This window comes from the organism of the source record quoted next, unplaced genomic scaffold (assembly GCF_019419815.1).
Source record: "Pyrus x bretschneideri cultivar Hongxiangsu unplaced genomic scaffold, Pyrus_bretschneideri_v1 Contig12, whole genome shotgun sequence".
Lineage (NCBI taxonomy): Eukaryota > Viridiplantae > Streptophyta > Magnoliopsida > Rosales > Rosaceae > Pyrus > Pyrus x bretschneideri.
Window position 1 is genome coordinate 3,183,807 of NW_025999413.1, and position 20,477 is coordinate 3,204,283.

At 36.2% G+C, this 20,477-nt stretch overlaps 2 protein-coding genes and 3 long non-coding RNA genes across 7 annotated transcripts; 4 read left to right on the forward strand and 1 right to left on the reverse strand.

Moving 5' to 3' along the window:
• Positions 1-203: 203 nt before the first annotated feature.
• Positions 204-959, forward strand: LOC125474219 (pentatricopeptide repeat-containing protein At1g06140, mitochondrial-like). Its single transcript, XM_048577652.1, has one exon. The coding sequence runs from the start codon at positions 204-206 to the stop codon at positions 957-959; it is 756 nt and encodes a 251-aa protein (XP_048433609.1).
• A 4,538-nt stretch (positions 960-5,497) lies between these two features.
• LOC125474393 lies at positions 5,498-7,485 on the forward strand. 2 transcript variants are annotated; one of them, XM_048577975.1, is made up of 2 exons: positions 5,498-5,745; positions 6,810-7,485. In XM_048577975.1, exons 1-2 carry the CDS (start codon positions 5,678-5,680, stop codon positions 7,330-7,332), a joined length of 591 nt encoding a protein of 196 aa, XP_048433932.1. In that variant the 5' UTR covers positions 5,498-5,677; the 3' UTR covers positions 7,333-7,485. The 2 variants fall into 2 exon arrangements, with proteins under 2 accessions (XP_048433932.1, XP_048433933.1); XM_048577976.1 differs by having other exon boundaries at positions 6,813-7,485.
• On the reverse strand, positions 6,721-8,404 carry LOC125474394. Its single transcript, XR_007255953.1, has 2 exons — positions 7,973-8,404; positions 6,721-7,245 (listed from the first exon to the last, which is right to left on the reverse strand). It is a non-coding gene; the product is annotated as an uncharacterized LOC125474394 (long non-coding RNA).
• A 5,553-nt stretch (positions 8,405-13,957) lies between these two features.
• Positions 13,958-20,115, forward strand: LOC125474395. 2 transcript variants are annotated; one of them, XR_007255954.1, is made up of 3 exons: positions 13,958-14,012; positions 14,113-14,376; positions 20,049-20,115. It is a non-coding gene; the product is annotated as an uncharacterized LOC125474395 (long non-coding RNA). The 2 variants fall into 2 exon arrangements; XR_007255955.1 differs by lacking the exon at positions 20,049-20,115 and adding an exon at positions 14,377-14,423 and having other exon boundaries at positions 14,113-14,275.
• Positions 19,632-19,949, forward strand: LOC125474396. The gene is made up of 2 exons (XR_007255956.1): positions 19,632-19,684; positions 19,785-19,949. It is a non-coding gene; the product is annotated as an uncharacterized LOC125474396 (long non-coding RNA).
• Positions 20,116-20,477: the final 362 nt, after the last annotated feature.

Sequence of the window (20,477 nt, forward strand, 5' to 3'; positions counted from 1 at the left end):
ATGAATGTATGAATATATAGTTTTTATTTTGGAATGAATATATATAATTAGTCACATCATAAAGCATATGAAGTTAACATTTTTTTCAACAATTCACGAAGTTTGGAACTTATTCTCAATAATGCCACTCGCTACAGAAATACCCAATACACATAGATTGTATATTTCAAATTAAATTGCTATCACCCTAAAAAATTAGATTAATGTATTCGACAAACCTCGCTTCTTACTTGGACAATTGTTCAGACGCTCTCTCACTGAGAAAACTCCACGCTCGCATTTTCGCTCACGGCCTCGGAAACAATATATTTCTCGGCTTCAAGCTCCTGAATTGCTACGCAAAGTTCGACCTTTTATCAGATTCCAGATGGGTTTTCGACAGAATCGTCAACGGGAATCTGTCTCTCTGGAGTGCAATTCTTGTTGGGTATTTCAGAGCCGGTCAATTCGACGAAGTTCTTCGGCGGTACGTGGATTTGAGGCGATGGAATATCGGGTTGGATAGCGGCGCCATTACGTTTGGTTTGAAAAGTTGTATCGAGTTGGGGGATTTGGGATTTGGACGAGGGATTCATGGGGATGCTTTGAAGTCTGGGTTTAGTTCAAATGGATTTGTGGGTTCGTCGCTTATCGGGTTGTACTCTAGATTTAGGTTTGTTGAAGATGCAGCTGAAGTGTTCGATGAAATTACTGGGAGAGATATTGTTGCTCAGAGTGGCGACCAACGTGCTTGTGAGGCTTTTGGGTTTGCTCGCCGTATGCAGCGGCAAGGATTGCATCCAAATCGGGTCACTCTTGTTAGCTTACTTCAGGCAGCGTCGCAGTTAGAGTTACTGAAAGAAGGACGTTCAGTCCATGGCTGTGCTATTAGAAGAGGAATTGGTGGTTCGGATGAAGTATTCGAAACAAGTCTCGTGGACATGTATAACAAATGTGGATCCCCATTTTTGGCTATATGAACAACGATACATCCTGCAATTTTGGCGAAATGGATAGAAATACTATTGGTTCTTGGAACGTGATGATTGCTGGTTATCTTAAATTGGAGCAACCCTTGGAGGCCTTCCGCCTTTTCTGTAGAGTGATGGGAGAAAATTTCGTCCCGGATTTGATAACTTTGACCAATGGGATTCTGTCTTGTGCTTGCTTGAATTATTTGCGTCCTGGAAAGAGTATCCATGGTTATATTATTCGGGCTGGTGTTCAAATTGATCTATTGGCAGCAACCGCTCTGGTCGATCTATACTCCATATCAAACAAGTTGATCCAGTCCAGGGAACTATTTGATAGAATGGAGAAAAAGGATGCTATATCTTATGATGTGATGATGACGGGCTATGTTTACCGTGGCATGCCGATGAAATCGTAACATTGTTTCGATCGATGCAAATGGAGCAAGCACAACATGATTTAGCTACTCTGATAATTTTGCTTCATGCAATTTGTGAGCTTGGAAGTCTGAATTTTGCAAAGGAAGTCCACTGTAACTTATATCGAGCTGATATGAACAACGATAAATCTCTCACCAATTCTTTGGTCACGACTCATTCCGAGTGTGGGAAATTAAATACGGCAGCTAGTCCATTTGAGCATGCAGTTGAACGGTGTCTGACATCATGGAACACGATGATGCTTGCATATGGGATGCACGGCAGACCCTTTAACCTTTTCGTTGTAATCGTCAACTAATTTCTGAAACATTATTCACATAGATCAATAACCTGAGTACTCCAAGGAAAGTTGCGAGTTAGAGACATCACCTAATTTGTTGGAAAATTACAAAAATAAAATTGCCCAAATGGGTGGACCACTGAGTCAGTGACAATGACTAAGATAATCTTCCATATCTTGTGGTTAAAGGGCAGTATTGTCCATTGGATCTTTACGACGCCATCGCCCCAAGTTATTTGTCTTATGAGTGTGATAAATATATGGACTTGCATGATAATCATGCTTTCATAGTGTTGCATAAAATTTTCTTGAAATCGAAGTACAATATTCATTGATAGCAATTGAAAATGTAAATGTGAATATAAATAATTTTTTTAATAAAAAAAATATATAAATATTTCAAATTCATGATTTTAATTTCGTGTCAAATTAGTTTTGTTCAAAGACTTACATATTTATTAAATTCACACTAATGTAGTATAAGTGTTATAAGTATCAAAATTAGGCTATTTAAAAACATTTTTATATATTAATATCGCATTTAAACATATTTAGAGAGAGAAACGTGTCATTTAAACACATTTTTCTTGATTTTTTGTGTATATTAGAGCAAATTAAGGTAAACTCATCTAAACATACACATAATCCATAGTATATGATCCATAAACCATTTCAATACATATGGAATTGTCCTCAATGACTTCTCATAGTTTTAAAAAATAAAAAATAAAATTATGATCACGTATTACAAATATTAACTACCTTTCTCACTACACATAACAAATATTCCATGTGGAGTTCATGTTAATAGAATGAAATTTTATCTTTATTCAAAACAAATATTTTGTTTCTTCAATTTCTTTGAATTCAAACAAAATTGAACTGTTGAATAAAAAAATAGGGATGTAAAATAGCTTACGTGGCTCAGGAATTGGATTCGATGATTCAACATTAGTGTACTACCCCGTGTTTCAGTCACATTGTAAAATCTCTCATAACTGAATTGCTTTTATGGCCCAACGAGTGAGCTACAGTGACTAAAAATATTTAGGAATATGTTTGTTCACGACTCTAGGATGATAGTGATGCTAGTATTTATAACTATTTGATAAGTCTAAATATCAAAAATATACTGTTAAATGAATTTAAATATTAAAAATATGTGTGATGAGTAGAAACAAATTTCAAAATTTAAGTGGTGAGTTACCACTACTTGAAGATAATGAGTAAATATGCACCCGCAAATCTGCAAGGTGTTTTTTTTTTTTTTTTTTTTAAATTTAATTTATTTTTTTATGAATATCTGCGAGGTGTTTGGAACGTGCGCCGAAGGCTGGAGTTGTCCATTGCATCAGTTTGGCGCTTCGGCATACTACGAACGAGTTAGGAACTTTCCGCAAGGGTCTATTTTTTGTGAAAGTTCAGTTGTAGCACTTCTTCATGCCTTTGACAAATTGAAAGATCTCATATTACATGGACTACTGACGCTGTTCCTTATGTCCGTGAAAATGAAGGAGGTGATGAGGTTGAACGGCAGCGAAGAACCACAGAACCAGAACGGGGATGCCTGAGTTTAATAGGTAAGCTGGAATGCACAGTACACCTTTTCAAAACATGTGTTTTTTTTTTTTTTCATCCCAAATCAAAGAAAAAGGAGAGAATATCATACCGGATCAAATCCAATCGTTACATGATAATTGTATTACACAATTGCATGTAACAGTAAGACTTCATCTCATCGATTTGTCTTTGTGAAATTAATGAAAAGGAGGAGGGGTATTGTTGTCCAAAAAATTATTATTTTATGTTTCATAGCCTATAACAACTAACAAGTCGTTCCGAGAGGGAGAGTGGCACAAAAAATTAACTAAAATCTGTTCTACGGAACATCGCGTCCCAAGCAAATTGGCGCACCAAACATGGGACGAGTGCTTCCCGTCTCACAACATTCCGTCCCATTGCACGTTAATTCGTTGGAAATTTCACATAGAAGGTTAGACCTTTTTATTTTTATTTTTTTGGAAACTGTAGAAGGTTAGACTTTGGACATCATCTAATTCGTTACAAATTCCACGTAGAAGGTACAAAAAAATATAAGAATCAAACCCACACGCACACTTACCACAAAGCAAAGATATGGAATCAAACCCACACGCACACTTACCACACAGCAAAGAACACTTCCACAAAGCAAAGAGATGGAAAGCGAAACCATCGATCCCTCGGTTAGACTTCGGACATCATCTAATTCGTTAGAAATTCCACGTGGAAGGTGCAAAAAATCAAATGATAAAGCAAAGAACACTTACCATCGGCCACAAATCCAAGAGGCAAATGATAAAATAAACCCGCCGGCTGATAAAATACAGGAATAAAGAACTCATCCATCTAGAACCCACAATGCATCGGTCATTTCTGAATTCTAACCGGGCCCCACGTTGTCCATCTCGGCATTCGTCGGTCATCTCGGCATTCATCGGTACTCCAAACCGACTCAAAACCTCATCTCCCCCGACTGATTCCTTTTTCATCTCCTGAATATACGGCGTCCACTATTTATCACTATTGCTACGTCTATAATATAGTCCAAATAATTACTTAGAGAATAATCAGTACAGATATAATCGTAATTTGTTAGAGAAAATAGATATTGCTTCTCACGGCATTCATGAGACCATAATATATGAACAAAGTCTATTAAAAGAATAATGATAGGTAGACTAATAATTTAATCGTTATATCAAACGATGGATAGAAATTACGTGACTATTATTAATTAATATTATGGTCTAGTGATATTTTTCTTCACTTGTAAGTGAGATGTTTTAGATTTGATCATTGTCAAAGATAAATTTGAATTACATTATTGCTGGCTATTATGACATTTAACCCACTCTCTCTCTCTTAATATATATATATATATATATATATATATATATAATACCATTTGTTAAATTAAAAAAAAAAAAAAAAAAAAAAAAAAAAACCACGTGACTGTTTTTCTCTCCTTTCTCATGCCTTACCTCAAAAGTCATACATAACTGCTAACCCTCTGGGCTTCGAACAAAATAAGCATGTATATGTATACAAACATTTCGGTTAACCCTTGGGCTTAGAAAAGTTATTTTTTTTAAAAAATAAAAAGGACAAGTTGGTGACTTAGTGCACCATTTTGAAGATCGAAAATATTTATAAAGGTATTTCAGCATTTCTTTGTTTCTAAAACTCATTGTTCGATTCACTAGCATTAATAACCGAACTCATAACGTGCCATGTAGAATACATACCTAAAATTCGTCCATTTATCACTGAATCATCCGTGGTAGTTCTCTACTTAAAAATGTTAGTTTCGTACAATGGTTCTCCTGTTTTGTTAAATTGCATCAATCATAATTAATATAAACAGTTTCTGGAAGAGTAACTTGGAAGTGTTTTTTATAAAACACTGGGATTTTATTTTATAAAAAATTTGTCCTATAAAACTACTTCAAGTAAAAACATTTACGAGTAGAAGTACATTATATGTCAAAAAATTTCAAATGGACCCTACGTGTCGATCTCGACACCTTGTGAATTATTTTATAGTACACCTTGTGGAAAAACTACGAATGCCCCACGTTGTCCAGTTCGGCATTCGTCGGCTCCAAACCGACTTAAACCTCGTCATTTCCTTTCCTTCCTGCTTACCCCTCGATATTTTTGCTACATACAAGGTCAGACTAAACTTTGGTCAAAGGTCTCTTTGCACAAGGAATATCGAAATATATATATATATATATATATATATATATATATATTATGGGACCAGGCTGTGTATAATCTCAAAACTTGCTAATTCTAACAAGTCCAATCTTTCCCTCCCTATAAGTAGTACACCACCTCTGAAATTATTCTTTTAACTTTAAGGTTCTTCCTTTCCGCTACTCACTCCATACGCAACTTTTTAGTATCCATCTCCTGAATATTCTCGCGGCCACCGCAGCGTTCCTCGCAAGAGTTTCAACACATGCACAGAACCCACATCCCCCTTATACACGTCGGAACTTCGGTTAATCCTCCACAAATCCCAGCTGGGTTAGTATATTTTCTTTAGTTATCATCATTTAGTTGTTTAATTTTTTGAATCCATTCTTCTCTGAAACTCTTTCATCTACGATACTTCTTTTTCGTTTTCAATTTCCAGGTTCAAGTTATGGATCAAAGAAATTTGGTTTCCAGATATTCTATAACATGCCTTCTGATCAATTCTCTCTCTTTATACTACCTGTAGTACAAGAAAAAAGCGCATTCTGCAATTTGCATAATGGATGCAAACATTAACATTGACCCTCTAACAGAAACGTAATTTCAAAATATTTACCAAAATAATTTTTACCAAGGTTAAATAGTTTTTCATATACTTCGCCATGTATGCATATATGTATGTATGTTGTTATTCTGTCCTCGTATATCTTGATAGTTTTGTGGAAAACTCTTTTTCCCCTTTTCATTTTAGTTCTTTCAAAATCAACTGGAAAAAAGTTTCTTCGTTACGTTTCGTACTTGTTAATTTTGAGTGAGTGCAAGTAAATTCAAGGCAAAATAATCATAAAATCAATTTTTTTTTTCAAATTTTATTATTATTAAGAAGATGGGAAGAATTCGAAACTGCTACAATAATTTAGGAGGAGAGAGTTTCCAATCCGGTACGCATGAGTGGAAAACCCAACACCTTATTTTCTAGGATATTGGACCACATACAAGCCTAAAATGTTTGATCGTGGGATGTTTTGACATTTCAATTTGATTAGATAGTATTTTGTGGAACTAAATTTGCACCCGTTTGATTTTTTATTTTCATTTTAATATTTGTTTGCAGTAAATAAAGGAGACGTATGTAGACATATGAAAGAAATGACGAATAAAAAAGAGTGAAGAAACAATATGTATACGAAACGGGGTCTTTGATAAGCTCATGTTCTTAATTAGCTAGCAAATGAGTTTGGACTGTGGGCAGATATTCTTAACGGTTGATGACGCATGTCAATGTCATTAACTAATATGGAAGAATTGAAAAATAGGAACTGATGTTATCATTAGAGTAATGTTACAGAGATCATTTTCCCGTTCATTAATTTTCTGTGTTGTTTATAATACAGCAGCACTATGGTGGAGGGTGGTCAGCACAAATCTCTACCAGCAGCACACAAATATATATTCCATCTCCTCAACATCCTAGGAGTCCTCCTCCAGGTGAAGTATGCGACCGAAAATTTGCCGTCTCCATTTGTCACAGACCACGATACTGTTGTGATGTTGATTGCTGATTTACTCACTTATGTGGGGACATTGGAGATTGCCAACATTCTCCAAGCTTGCAACAATACAAATATATATGAATTGATGAACAGCATCAGCCTCTTGTGTGGAACTCTTGCGTTGGTTCTACTGGTGATCCTCCTCGTTCCGGCTTTCGGATGGTTCACTCTTGCATGTTGGGTCGTATATTTTGTGATAATTGTGACCAAGTCCTACCAAACCCTAAAAACTCTGTCTACTGACGCTGTTCTTTATGTCCGTGACAAATTGAAGAAGCTGATGAGGAGGTTGAACGGCAACGAAGAACAAATGAGCCCAAACGATGAAGAACAAATTTGCTACACTCATGATTCCAAACGATGACACTAAAAACCATAAATTTGCCACACTCGTGATTTTATGGTTCTGTATGTTATCTAATTTATGGTTTTTATAGATATATAGATAAAAACCATAAATTGAGCATCCTAAAATAAGAATTTCATAAAGTACATGGTTCTTTATGTTATCTACTTTTATTGCATCCATTCTTCTCTAAAACTGTCTCATTCACGGACGCCAACGGACTCTGAGTGTAGTACCCCAAAAAAAAAAAAAAAAAAAAAAGGCTTCTGCAATTTGCACAGTGGATGCAAATCTTAAAATTAACCCTCTAACATGTAGAAACATAATTTTAAAATACATACCAAAATAATTTTAGTAAACTAGAAATAGCAATCTAACATTAACTAATAACAAATAAGAAAGCAAATTCCAAACTTGCAGACAGCCCCTAAAAAATCAGAGAGTCAACAATACAAAGATCGAAGAAAGCCCTCGATCCAAATGCAAAAGCAAAAAAATTGAAACCAAATAAAAAGAAATCAAGCGGTAATTGGAATTAGGGGATTTTCAAAACAGAAATCTTAAGTTTAATTCTAAATCCCCAAATTGAAGGTTTAAAACCCTAATCCTCAATTTCAGAATCCAAATCAAGGTATAATAATTTCACGAATCTTGGTACCTTCAGACCAGAGAAGCTTCGATTTGGAGGTCGTGGTAGGAGAAGGAGGTGAAACCGTAGAAGTCTGGATCTGGAATATGGAGGACTCATAGAAGTGTGGTGGTCGATGACTCGACGGCCAGCGTGTTGAGTCTGTCGGCAGAGGGAGGAGGAGGAGGAGAGTAGAGAGTGCAGAAACGATGCTCGAGAGAGAGTGCAGACTCTTTGAGAGACGAGAGAGAGTGAGGTCTTTTACCCAACGGTTGAGATTTAATCTCAACGGAATCCAACGCTTACAATTTATTTTAATATATATAATTATAAGAATATATATTATATATATCGGTTCGGGAATTACCCAACATTTGGCAAACAGATCCCAATTCCCAACCGAAATATGAGGATTTTTTCGGTATGGATTATTGAATTTTTCGAAATTTTTTGTTTTGGGATTTTTTTAATTTTGGGTTCAGGAGAGGGGAGAAATATGTAGATATATGAATAGATAGGCTTTTATGGAATTGAATTAGTGCCCGTGTGATTCTTGTTTCGTTTTAATATTTCTGTGTAATAAATAGAGGAGAAATATGTATATATATATATATATATATATATATGAAAGAAATGAGGAATAAAAAATAGTGAAGAAACAATATGTATATGAAATGGGGTTTTGGATAAGCTCATGTTCTTAATTAGCTAATAAATGAGTTTGGGTTGTGGGCAGATATTTTAACGGTTGATGACACATGCCATTAACTAATATGGAAGAAATTGAAAATTTAATATAAGTCCAATTTTTTCAGCCAATATTAAGAATGGTCCAGTTTTTAAATTTAGTCAAATTTCTTAAATTTAAGATTGTTATTGTCAATAATTATCTTTTTAATGATAATATTCACTATACAAATTAAATTTCTTCCTAATTTTCTCTTTGATGATTCCTCTTTTTTTTCCTTTTTTTTTTAAGTTATTTCTTGTCCTTCTTACTGCTCTAGACCCCATTTATAGAACTTTTTTTTTTAATTTTTATAATCAACTTATCTCACAAGTTAATTTTATTTATTTATCTATATGACATATTCTTTTTTATGATCAAGTTGTATCACATATTAATGTGTCTTTCTTGTAGATATATTATTTTTTGTACCTTTTAGTTAGGTTTTTTATCTTGTTTATAGGCATAATATAAGGAAACTTTCATGAAAAAGGGTTTGGGCTAAGTTAATTTTAACAAAAAACCATGCTATAATTTTATTTAATGAAAAAAACTTAAATTTAATGAAAAACCATTAAACTTTAATAAAAATGACAAAAGAAATTAAATTTTAATGAAAAAGACATAATTTAAAAATAAATAAATAAATAAAATAACACACAGGACTCGCATGTCCTCACACATACTGTTTATGAATATTACTACACTGTTAATGAAACTTAACGGTACTACGTTATTTATGAAATTTACTATACTGTTTATTAAATTTACTACACTGTTTATGAAACTTACTACACTGTTTATAAACTTAACGGTACTATACAAAATATGAAACTTAACGGTATTAAATTGTTTATGAAATTTACTACATTGTTTATGAAACTTAATAGTAATTCACTGTTTATGAAACTTAATGGTACTACATTGTTTATGAAACATAACGGTACAATATTATTTATGAAACTTACTACACTGTTTATGAAACTTTACACGCGCTGGGATCACATGTTTATATTTTATGTTATTAGATGATTTTGGTTAAAATGCAAAATTTTGAAGTCATTTTCATTAATTTTCCTATAATATAAATTCATATATTTGTTACTAATTTTCCTACAAAGTGATTAGCAATGGATAGGATTCAATAAATTCATCCGCTTACTAATCTAATTTTCTTTCCAGTAGCACAAAGGAAGATAATGGTCTCCGCAAATGTATTTTCTTTCTCCTAACCATGCTAAGGGTGCTCCTACAAGTTAAATGCGCAACCTTGCCTATGTCTCCATTTGACACAGACTACATTATTGTTTTGATGTTAATTGTCGATTTATTCGCTTATGATAGGACATTGGCGATTGTCAAGATACAACAAGCTTCCCACAATTCAGATCTCTATGAATTGATGAACAAAATCGGCCTTTTGTGTGGAACTTTTGCCTTGATTCCACTAACGATCATCCTATTTTCAACTTTTAGGTGGTTTACTCTAGCATGTTGGGCCATATGCTTTGTGACAAGTGTGATTATGTCCTAATCAACCTTGAAAAGACTTTGCACAAGTACAATAATTGTAACTGACATACCTCGTTATGTCATTCACAAACTGAAGGAGCTGAATATGAGTTTGAACGATACAGAAGAATCCCAATCCCAAAACCAAAATGAAATATATATAGTCTAATTAATTTTCTGAAAGAGCGAGTTGTAGGTGTTGATAAGGGTGGTTAGTTTAAGAAATTTCGCTGCTCTTATCTTCATCTGATGCAAATTTGAATTTGTTTTATTTGAATACCTAATATAATATTGCAGTTGGACTATGACTCTTATGGTTCTTATGTATAAAGCCGTGTAATACAAAGTTTCATACTTCCGTTCTTTTAATGAAAAAGAAAAAATGGAGCATAAAAAATGTAAAGAAAAAGTGGTATACAAGAATAGTAGTCAACTTATCAACGATTATAATCTGCACATAACTTGTTTTCCTTTGTCCTTTTGGTGAGGGTTTCTTTCTGTTTAATCGATCTGAGGTTCTCGTTTCTAACATTGGTTTGCACCGTGAAGAGGGATTCCTATGTCACATTGCGTACGAAAATCACAACACTACGTGCATGTGTATGCATGGAATGGAATTGTTACCTTTTTCTGTCAAGTGGCTCAATGACTCGGAGGCAACTCATCCACTCGCTTGCTTCCTTTTGAGCTTCCCATACATAAAAGACCTCTCTCTCTCTCTCTCTCTCTCTCTCTCTCTCTCTCTCTCTCTCTCTCACATTAAGGCTCTAAGCTATAGTTCACATAGACGACCATAAGTCTTGTTCGTTATCGGAATTTTCTTCAACTCCATTTGATATACATTCATTCCCTATCCAATCTCATGTTCACTATTATTACAAATACAACGCTATCCAATTCTGCACTTCTTATAAAATATTTTTCTTTGCGATCACGGAGAAACAAAGCGCCCTAGTAAACACCTTGTTAGTTGCGGCAAGTCTCTTTTTATTTGCAAATGAAAAGCCAAAACAGATACTACTCCTCCATCCAACGTCCCCCGATAAGTGGGATTCAATGAAATTCATCCACTTACCATCTAATTTTCCTTCTAGCAGCACAAGGGAGGATAGTGGTCTCCCCAAATGTATTTTTTTTCTCCTCACCATGCCTTGCTCCTACAAGTTAAATGTGCAACCTCGCCGGCGTCTCCATTTGACATAGACTATGTCATTGTTTTGATGTTAATTGCCGATTTATTCGCTTATGCAAGGACTTTGGCAAATGTCAAGATATTGTAAGCTTCCCACAATTCAGATCTCTATGAATTGATGAATAGAATCAGCCTATTGTGTGGAACTTTTGCCTTGATTCTACTAACGATCATCCTAGTTCCAGCTTTTGGGTGGTTTGCTCTCGCATGCTAGGCCATATGTTTTGTGACAACTGTGATTAAGTCCTATCCAACCTTGAAAAGACTTTGCACAAGTAGAACAATTGCAAGTGACATACTTCATTATGTCATTCACAAACTAAAGGAGTTGAACATGACATTGAACGGCATGGAAGAATCCCAATCCCAAAACCAAAATGAGATAGATTAATTAATGGGTAAATTTCGTTTTTAATTGAAACTCACACAAAATCTTAAAATTGTACAATCTTGTACAAAAAATTAAGATTTCATTGCAATATTATACATTTGTCAATTTCTCAGTCATTATCTTTGTTATATGCCTACGTGGCATCACGAGGCCCACTCTATCACCTATATGGACTACCCAAATTAAAAAATCAGAAGAAAAATTTTCTTTTGGAAATTCATTCAAATTATATATATATATATATAATACGATATTCATTGATATATTACTACAAAATAAATGTATGAAGGTGTAGTTTTTATTTTTGAATGATTATAATTAATCACATCATAAAGCATATGAAGTTAACAATTTTTTTTTAACAATTCATGAAGTTAGGAACTTATTCTCAATAATGCAACTTGCTACAGAAATACTCAGTACACAGATTGTATATTTCAAATTAAATTGCTATTACCCAAAAATTAAATAAAATTGCTATATTTAACAGAATTTATAAATAAATTATGAATGAAAACTAAGAAGAAGACCCAAAGTTCAAACAAACCGATCTGCTTGGTTTACAGAGAGACAGAGAGGGGGAGAGAGAGAGAGAGACAGAGGTATCAAAATGCTTCCTTTCTCACCAGTCGCTTACAGCCATGAATCGTATTAAATCCGGGTTGGGATCATAGCCCTCCAAAACCCAGATTAGATTTCTCTGCACATCAATTCTCGACGACCCACGCCCTTAATCTCCATTTCTGTCAGAAAACCTCGCTTCTTTCTTGGACAATTGTTCAGACGCTCTCTCACTGAGAAAACTCCACGCTCGCATTTTCGCTCACGGCCTCGGAAGCAATATATTTCTCGGCTGCAAGCTTCTGAATTGCTAAGCAAGGTTCGACCTTTTATCAGATTTCAGATGGGTTTTCGACAGAATCGTCAATGGGAATCTGTCTCTCTGGAATGTAATCCTTGTTGGGTATTTCAGAGCCGGTCAATTCGACGAAGTTCTTCGGCGGTACGTAGATTTGAGGCGGTGGAATATCGGGCTGGATAGCGGCGCCATTACGTTTGGTTTGAAAAGTTGTATCGAGTTGGGGGATTTGGGATTTGGACGAGGGATTCATGGGGATGCTTTGAAGTCTGGGTTTAGTTCAAATGGATTTGTGGGTTCGTCGCTCATCGGGTTGTACTTTAGATGTGGGTTTGTTGAAGATGCAGCTGAAGTGTTCGATGAAATTACTGGGAGAGATATTGTTGTCTACACTTCGATTATTACTGGTTATGCTCAGAGTGGCGACCAACGTGCTTGTGAGGCTTTTGGGTTTGCTCGCCGTATGCAGAGGCAAGGATTGCATCCAAATCGGGTCGCTCTTGTTAGCTTACTTCAGGCAGCGTCGCAGTTAAAGGTACTGAAAGAAGGACGTTCAGTCCTTTGGTTTTTTTTTTTTAGGTAAATTATTTTGCATGTATTATTATATATACTGGGAATATTTTATTACTAACACATATGTCCAAATAATTTATGTTTACTTTTATGTGAATTAATCCATAGTTCCCTTTTAGTTTTCATTTGGTAAGAAAATGACAAGATTAAATTAAAATTGTCTAATTTTATACAAATTTGGAAAACAATTACAAAATCTTAAGGAAAGTATAACATTAATGTTTATTTATTTGTTTATTTGCCAAAAGCATTAATGTCACAACCCGTTCTGGAATTTTAATTCCGAGGACGTGAAGTTATGAAAATGCCCTTAAACGGGACTAAGGGGCGTAAAATATGTTATAACTTGATGATTTGGGGATTGGGTAGGATCCCACATCCCTCAAATCTCTCCCTCATTCCCGTACCTTGTCTCTCTCTCTCCTCCCTCACAAATCTCTCCTTCTCTCTCAGTTCTCTCTCTCTCCTTCGAACTCACACAGACCACCCACAAACCACCCCAAAACTATACCAACGAAGGATCTAAGACCACCATCGTACTCCTGAGGACCACACGAACACGATGGTACCAATTTCAGGTGAGTTTCACTTCGGAAAACATGGATTTCAATTTCACTGTGCGTGTGCATTGTTCATGCACACGTAAAGCTTGATGTTTTTGGGATTTTGAAGCTTGTAGGAAGCTTGGTAAGGTCCTAAGGAAGCTCGAAGTGCTTCGTTGGACAAATTTGGACGTCGGGATAGCTTGGTTCAAAGTTGGCCGGAGATTTCGAGGCTTTTTCCGGCGAATCCACGGCGAGTTAGGGGTCAAGGCAGGTATGGATGTGTTCGTCTCGTCAATACCTTCATTTTGATATAAAGAACGTCGAAAATGGTTAAGAAATGAAGAAGTTATGACACTTTGAAGTTTACCCAGAAATTCCGGCAAAACACCCACCTCCGGCGAAACCAGTCCGGCGACGCGAGGAAGAAGACGCGCGCGTGGGCAGCGCGTAGATTGGGCGAGTGAGGGCGCGTGGGACCTCCAAATTGAGTTCTGAAAATTGTCACGCGTTCGTGACGTCGTGTAGATCACCGTGGTATATTCACGCACCCAAATTGAGCAACGTATGAGAAAGTTATTGACGAATGTTTGGTGTATGCGCGTTAAATAACGATAATTTGGTTACTTTTTGTATAGGTGAAAATTATTTGGAGAGGGGTTACAAAGTTTTTGAGAAGTATTTGGATTTGGAAAAGAATTGTTTTACTGACCCACTCAATTTTGGTTTTGCGCCCCTCCAGGTTCAAGAATTGCAAAGGTGTGGTGACTACGAGGAATTTCAACGGTGTTCTGACAGAATGGACCAAATGAGGACTCACCTTCGGGTGGTTCATCTTAGAAGTTGTATATTTTAAAGCTTCCGAACTGTGTAAATGGTTACGTCACTCTCACGTGACGGCCAGCATGCCCTCCTTCGGGATGGGGTGTGTCAGTTGGTATCAGAGCCTAGTTTCAATCTTGGACATCTTGAGAAGTTCTAGTGAATTCTGTCAGAACTACACCACCTCGTAGCAAACCACGTAGTTAGAGGAACCTAGTCTCCCTGATTTAGCTGTTAAGGGAAACTATTATTTTGGGTGATTCAGTATATCATTTAAAGAGACATTTTAAGATGGGTTATGAGTTGAATTTGAATCACCTTACGAAATGATGAACCTGAGGGAGCAAAGTGATAGATTAACCAATTGGAAAAGATGTTTTAGATTATGCAAGTCGAATGAATCTTCCTTTTGACAGAAGGGTTGAGACGACTACCTGGTTTGAGTTATGAACTTGTATCCTGGTGGAAACAGGAGTATAATTCGTTGTCACCGGAGGAAACAGCCGATTGAGAATTGTTTAAGGACTTATTTAAAGAAAAGAATTATTCCTTCGGCATCTTATGATGGTAGAAAGCAAGAGTTTGCAAATGTGAGACAAGGAAAGCTGACGATTAATGAGTATTATAGAAAGTTCTCAGACTTGCCTCGTCCCATTCGAATAATGCTGCTATTTTGATTGAAGTGTTATACTGTTTTAGGTTGGGGGGCATAAAGCAGTAGTATTTTGGGTGACCACTATCCATTGTAATTCTTACCAGGAGTAAACAAGATGTTGTTGAGCCTTGAGGACTCTGAAGACATGTTCAGCGAGAGTAAAGAAGAATGATAAAAGAATGGGAATCAAAAGAGGACGATAAAGTTAATGATTCGTCATATCAAGAATATAGAAAGATTCAGAGCTTCAAGAGAAGTGAAGCTAGAGCTAATTCTTCCAGCTGAGGTTTTAATGCCACTGGTCAAAGTCAAAGTGATAGATTTACTGGAAATTCCAGATTCAGAGTCAAGGTGACTCGAGTAAGGGAAATGTACCTTGTGCAGCAGGTACAAGACTAAACACTTTGGAAAGTGTGGAATCAGTGAATGTGTTCGTATAGAGAGAAGGGATATAGAGTTATGAATTGTCCCTAGAATTAGTTATTACCCGACAGTTTCCTTGATACCACCAATATCGGTCCAGCGGGTGTTTGGATCATTAGTTTGGGTTATATGAACTGTAGGTGCCAAGATGTTTGATAAGTTGAATGTTCAGCCGAACAGACCACGAAAGGTGGATCCGGCTGACACATGAGGAATTGATGAGTAAGTCGTACAGATTACTATAGGTAACTCCGACTAATATGCTAGCATAGATGGTTGAGCTAGAGAATCAGCCGTACAAGTCATTCTAGTTGACTCTGGCTGATATGTTTCGTATTATGAATGACTTAGCTAGAGTCTACTTGTTAATAATGTAGAAATTTTATGTTATTAATGTTATTACCTAGAAAGTAGTAATTAAACGCGGTTGAGACGTGTGTATGTATTTCCCAATGAGTGGCAAAATAGTAATATTACACCCTCGAGAGTTGTTGCTTACTTATCGAGACAACGATGATTTATCAGTATTGCGGGCTGCAGACCGTAATATTAATAAATTATTCGTGGATTCGTTAAGCAAGTAAACCGGTAGGTTATCCTATGTTAGTATCGTACTTATTCAAAGTGCTCAGTAATAGTAGAGTATGTATTGATGCCAGCTACTTTTGTTCCATTAGATTGTGGATTTCGATATTATTCTAGATATAGATTGGTTACTTTATAATCGTGACAAGATAGATTACTACGGGAAACCAGTTACCTTCCATCGGTCTGGATGACTAGAGATTACTTTTGTAAGTATGCAAAGTGGAGTGAGGCAGGCCGTTATTTATGCTGTGAGAGCAAAGAGGTTATTATCAAAAGGCTGCCAAGGATACTTATCTCATGTGGTGCTAAATGATGTCACTTCTAGTAGTGTGGAAGAAGTGGGAGTAGTCAAACATTTACCTGACGTTTTCCCTGAGAGTTTACCTGGATTGCCTTCAGGCAGAAATGTGAAGATCAATATCGATTTGTTTCCAGGTATAAAATTTTATGTTAGAGATTAGTTCATGATGAATTAAGAGAATTGGAAATTTAGTTGAAAGAATTGGTTGATAAAGTTTTATTCAACCTAATACAACACTTTTGAGGAGCCCAGTTCATTGGTGAAAAAGAAAATGGACTTTAAAGACTATCCATTGATTATAGACCATGGAATCGGGTAACGATTGAGAACCGTTATCCATGATGGTGTACTGATGTTTAATGAATCAGCTCAGAGGTATTTGTATATTTTCTAAGATTGACTTGAGGTCTGGATATTATTAGTTGAAGATTATCGGTGAGGATGCCCTTATGATAACTTTCAGGACTCGTTAAGGTCATTTCAAGTTTTGGTGATGCCATTCGGAGTGACGAATGCATCTACTACTTTATGAATTTGATGAATGAAGTATTCCAATGATATCTAGACCGATTTGTTGTTGTTGTTATTGAAAAGATTGATAAGACTAAAGCAAAGTATGCTAAACATCTTAAATTGGTATTGCAAAGATCGAGGGAACGTCGATTGTATGCTAAGTTTAGCAAATGCCAATGTTGGATGAATCAAGTAGCATTTTTGAGATATATTATATCTGCTTCAGATATTCAAGTGAATTCTTAAAAGGTAGCAGAAATTGAGAATTTAGAACAACCACGAATCGTGATTGGGATTCGGAGTTATCCTAGCTTAACCAGCTATCATGGACGATTCATGAAAGATTTTTCAGTCATTGTCTTGCCATTGACAAGAAAAGAGGTTAAGTTTGAGTGGGATGATAATTATGAGTAAAGGTTTCAACAGTTGAAGTATTTCCTCACTCATGCACGTATTTTAGTATTCCCAGAGAATAGTGGTAATCATAAATTTTTAGTGATGATTCTTGAATGGTATTGGATGCATGTTGATGCAAATGTTAGGGTGATTACATACGTTTCACGACGAAAGGAACCTCATGAAATGAATTACCCTACTGGTGATTTGGAAGTCATGATTACCATCCTGGTTGTGAAGTCATGAAGACGTTATATTTGGTAAGAATGCAAGATTTTTATGAATCCAAAAAAAAAAAAAGTCTCCAATATCCATTACTTGGAAGGATTTTGATATGAGGCAGCGAAGGTGGATTGAATTGTTTAATGAACATGATTGTACGACAGGGGAGATCGTAAAATTGTTCTAGCTGATGCACTTGGTGAAAAGACTGCGGTAAGAGTTAATGTCTGGCACGCTTGCCAAGATTGTCTTCTTGTGGATTGGAAATCAACTGAAGTAAAGTTGAGAATGGAAGATTGAGAAGAAGTTGTAATTGCTAATTTTCAAGTTAAGTCTTTTTAGTAAGGTCATACTCAAGACTCAAATGGTTAACGAAGAAAATTAAGAATTAACCAAGGCAAAGAAAGAGGGGAAAAAGAAAGATTGCTGAGTTCGAGAATAGGATGGTTATGATTGAATTTGAAGTGTTAGTTGAGCAATGTACCAAGTTAGTACATTTACTCCAGTGTTGAGTAACAACCATAGTGCAACAGTACTTATATGTTTCATGGGGAAGAGATTTTGATTACGGAACTGCTGAGTTTCTTAAGTATGTTGGTTGCGCAGTTTCCGATGTAACGCCATAAGGACCATGAAATGTGTCGATTTTTGGCTGATTTGTGGAAGAAATGCTTCTGGATAGAGAAGATTCGATCACGAAAGAGTTTTGGTAGGCCCTGAAACTATGGATGAGTCTTCTCAAAGTATTCAGGTGATTAAGTTTAACTTGAGAGTAGCCAAGAATGGCAAAAGAGATTAATAGTTGAACATGTCACTAATCGAGTGTTTAACGTAGATGATTTTATAATTTTGAAGTTTTCACTTTAGAAAAGTATGATTCGGCGTGGAAAAGAAAGCAAATTAAGTCCTAAGTACATCGGACTTTATGTGATCATCGAAGAGTAGGTGAAGTTGCTTGAATTACTTCCAGAGTTATTGTAAGAGCATGATGTGTTTCATGATTCAACATTTTTAGAAATTTTATCACGAAAAGAAATAGTGAGATTTGGAAAGGAGACAAAATAAGTCTTAAACACATCAGACCATTTTTGACCACTAAAGGAATCGATGAAGTTGCGTACAAGTGGTGATGTCTTCAGAATTGGCTAAGGTGCATAATGTACTATATTTCGATGCGTTGTCACTAGGTGGCAGATTCGTCACATGGAGTTCTGGTGCAACTATTGAGAATTAATCCGGATTAGACTGGTTGAGGAATCAAGGACGACTTTGGATGGGAAAAAGAATGTATTGAGAATTAAGACAGTGTAATTGGTAAAGAATTTGTGAAGAAAGCTTTTAGTGGAAGAAGTTATGTGGGAGAAGGAGAATCGGATGAGAGAGATTTATCCGAAGCTATTGTATGAGTTTAGATGATTTAGTTGGTTGGAATTTCGGGGACGAAATTCTATAATGAGGGAAGGTTGTCACAACCAGTTCTGGAATTTTAATTCCGAGGACGTGAAGTTATGAAAATGCCCTTAAACGGGACTAAGGGGCGTAAAATATGTTATAACTTGATGATTTGGGGATTGGGTAGGATCCCACATCCCTCAAATCTCTCCCTCATTCCCGTACCTTGTCTCTCTCTCTCCTCCCTCACAAATCTCTCCTTCTCTCTCAGTTCTCTCTCTCTCCTTCGAACTCACACAGACCACCCACAAACCACCCCAAAACTATACCAACGAAGGATCTAAGACCACCATCGTACTCCTGAGGACCACACGAACACGATGGTACCAATTTCAGGTGAGTTTCACTTCGGAAAACATGGATTTCAATTTCACTGTGCGTGTGCACTGTTCATGCACACGTAAAGCTTGATGTTTTTGGGATTTTGAAGCTTGTAGGAAGCTTGGTAAGGTCCTAAGGAAGCTCGGAGTGCTTCGTTGGACAAATTTGGACGTCGGGATAGCTTGGTTCAAAGTTGGCCGGAGATTTCGAGGCTTTTTCCGGCGAATCCACGGCGAGTTAGGGGTCAAGGCAGGTATGGATGTGTTCGTCTCGTCAATACCTTCATTTTGATATAAAGAACGTCGAAAATGGTTAAGAAATGAAGAAGTTATGACACTTTGAAGTTTACCCAGAAATTCCGGCAAAACACCCACCTCCGGCGAAACCAGTCCGGCGACGCGAGGAAGAAGACGTGCGCGTGGGCAGCGCGTAGATTGGGCGAGTGAGGGCGCGTGGGACCTCCAAATTGAGTTCTGAAAATTGTCACGCGTTCGTGACGTCGTGTAGATCACCGTGGTATATTCACGCACCCAAATTGAGCAACGTATGAGAAAGTTATTGACGAATGTTTGGTGTATGCGCGTTAAATAACGATAATTTGGTTACTTTTTGTATAGGTGAAAATTATACAGAAGAAGAATGTAACCAATCTAGGGGAGGCTCAGGGACCCACGAGACGTCGATGTGATCTGTGAGTGGGCAGTTTTGTTTTCGTATATATACGTATGCTTGACGTATTTCCCAGAAAACGTATTCTAAAAGAAATACGAATTGAATATCCTGTCATATATGCATCGTATTTTAATATGTGCATTACCATAATTATGCATACTGTCGCATGGTGCTGAGGAGGCCCAGGTAAGCTACATTTGATATACATTTGATATACATTTGACATACGTAGGAAATACGTTTGGAATACGATTGAAATACTATGGAAATATAAATGAATTATGATTGTGATATGATTGAGATACGATTGAGATATTATGCTGATAACGATCATGAGATATGATTGAGATATGAAGAATGATATGATAGAGATG

Coding starts and splice junctions, on each gene's coding strand:
- LOC125474393 (XM_048577975.1), top strand. CDS start 5,678: ATGCACAGAACCCACATCCCCCTTATACACGTCGGAACTTCGGTTAAT. Junction 5,746..6,809: donor CCTCCACAAATCCCAGCTGG/GTTAGTATATTT, acceptor TTTATAATACAG/CAGCACTATGGTGGAGGGTG.
- LOC125474219 (XM_048577652.1), top strand. CDS start 204: ATGTATTCGACAAACCTCGCTTCTTACTTGGACAATTGTTCAGACGCT.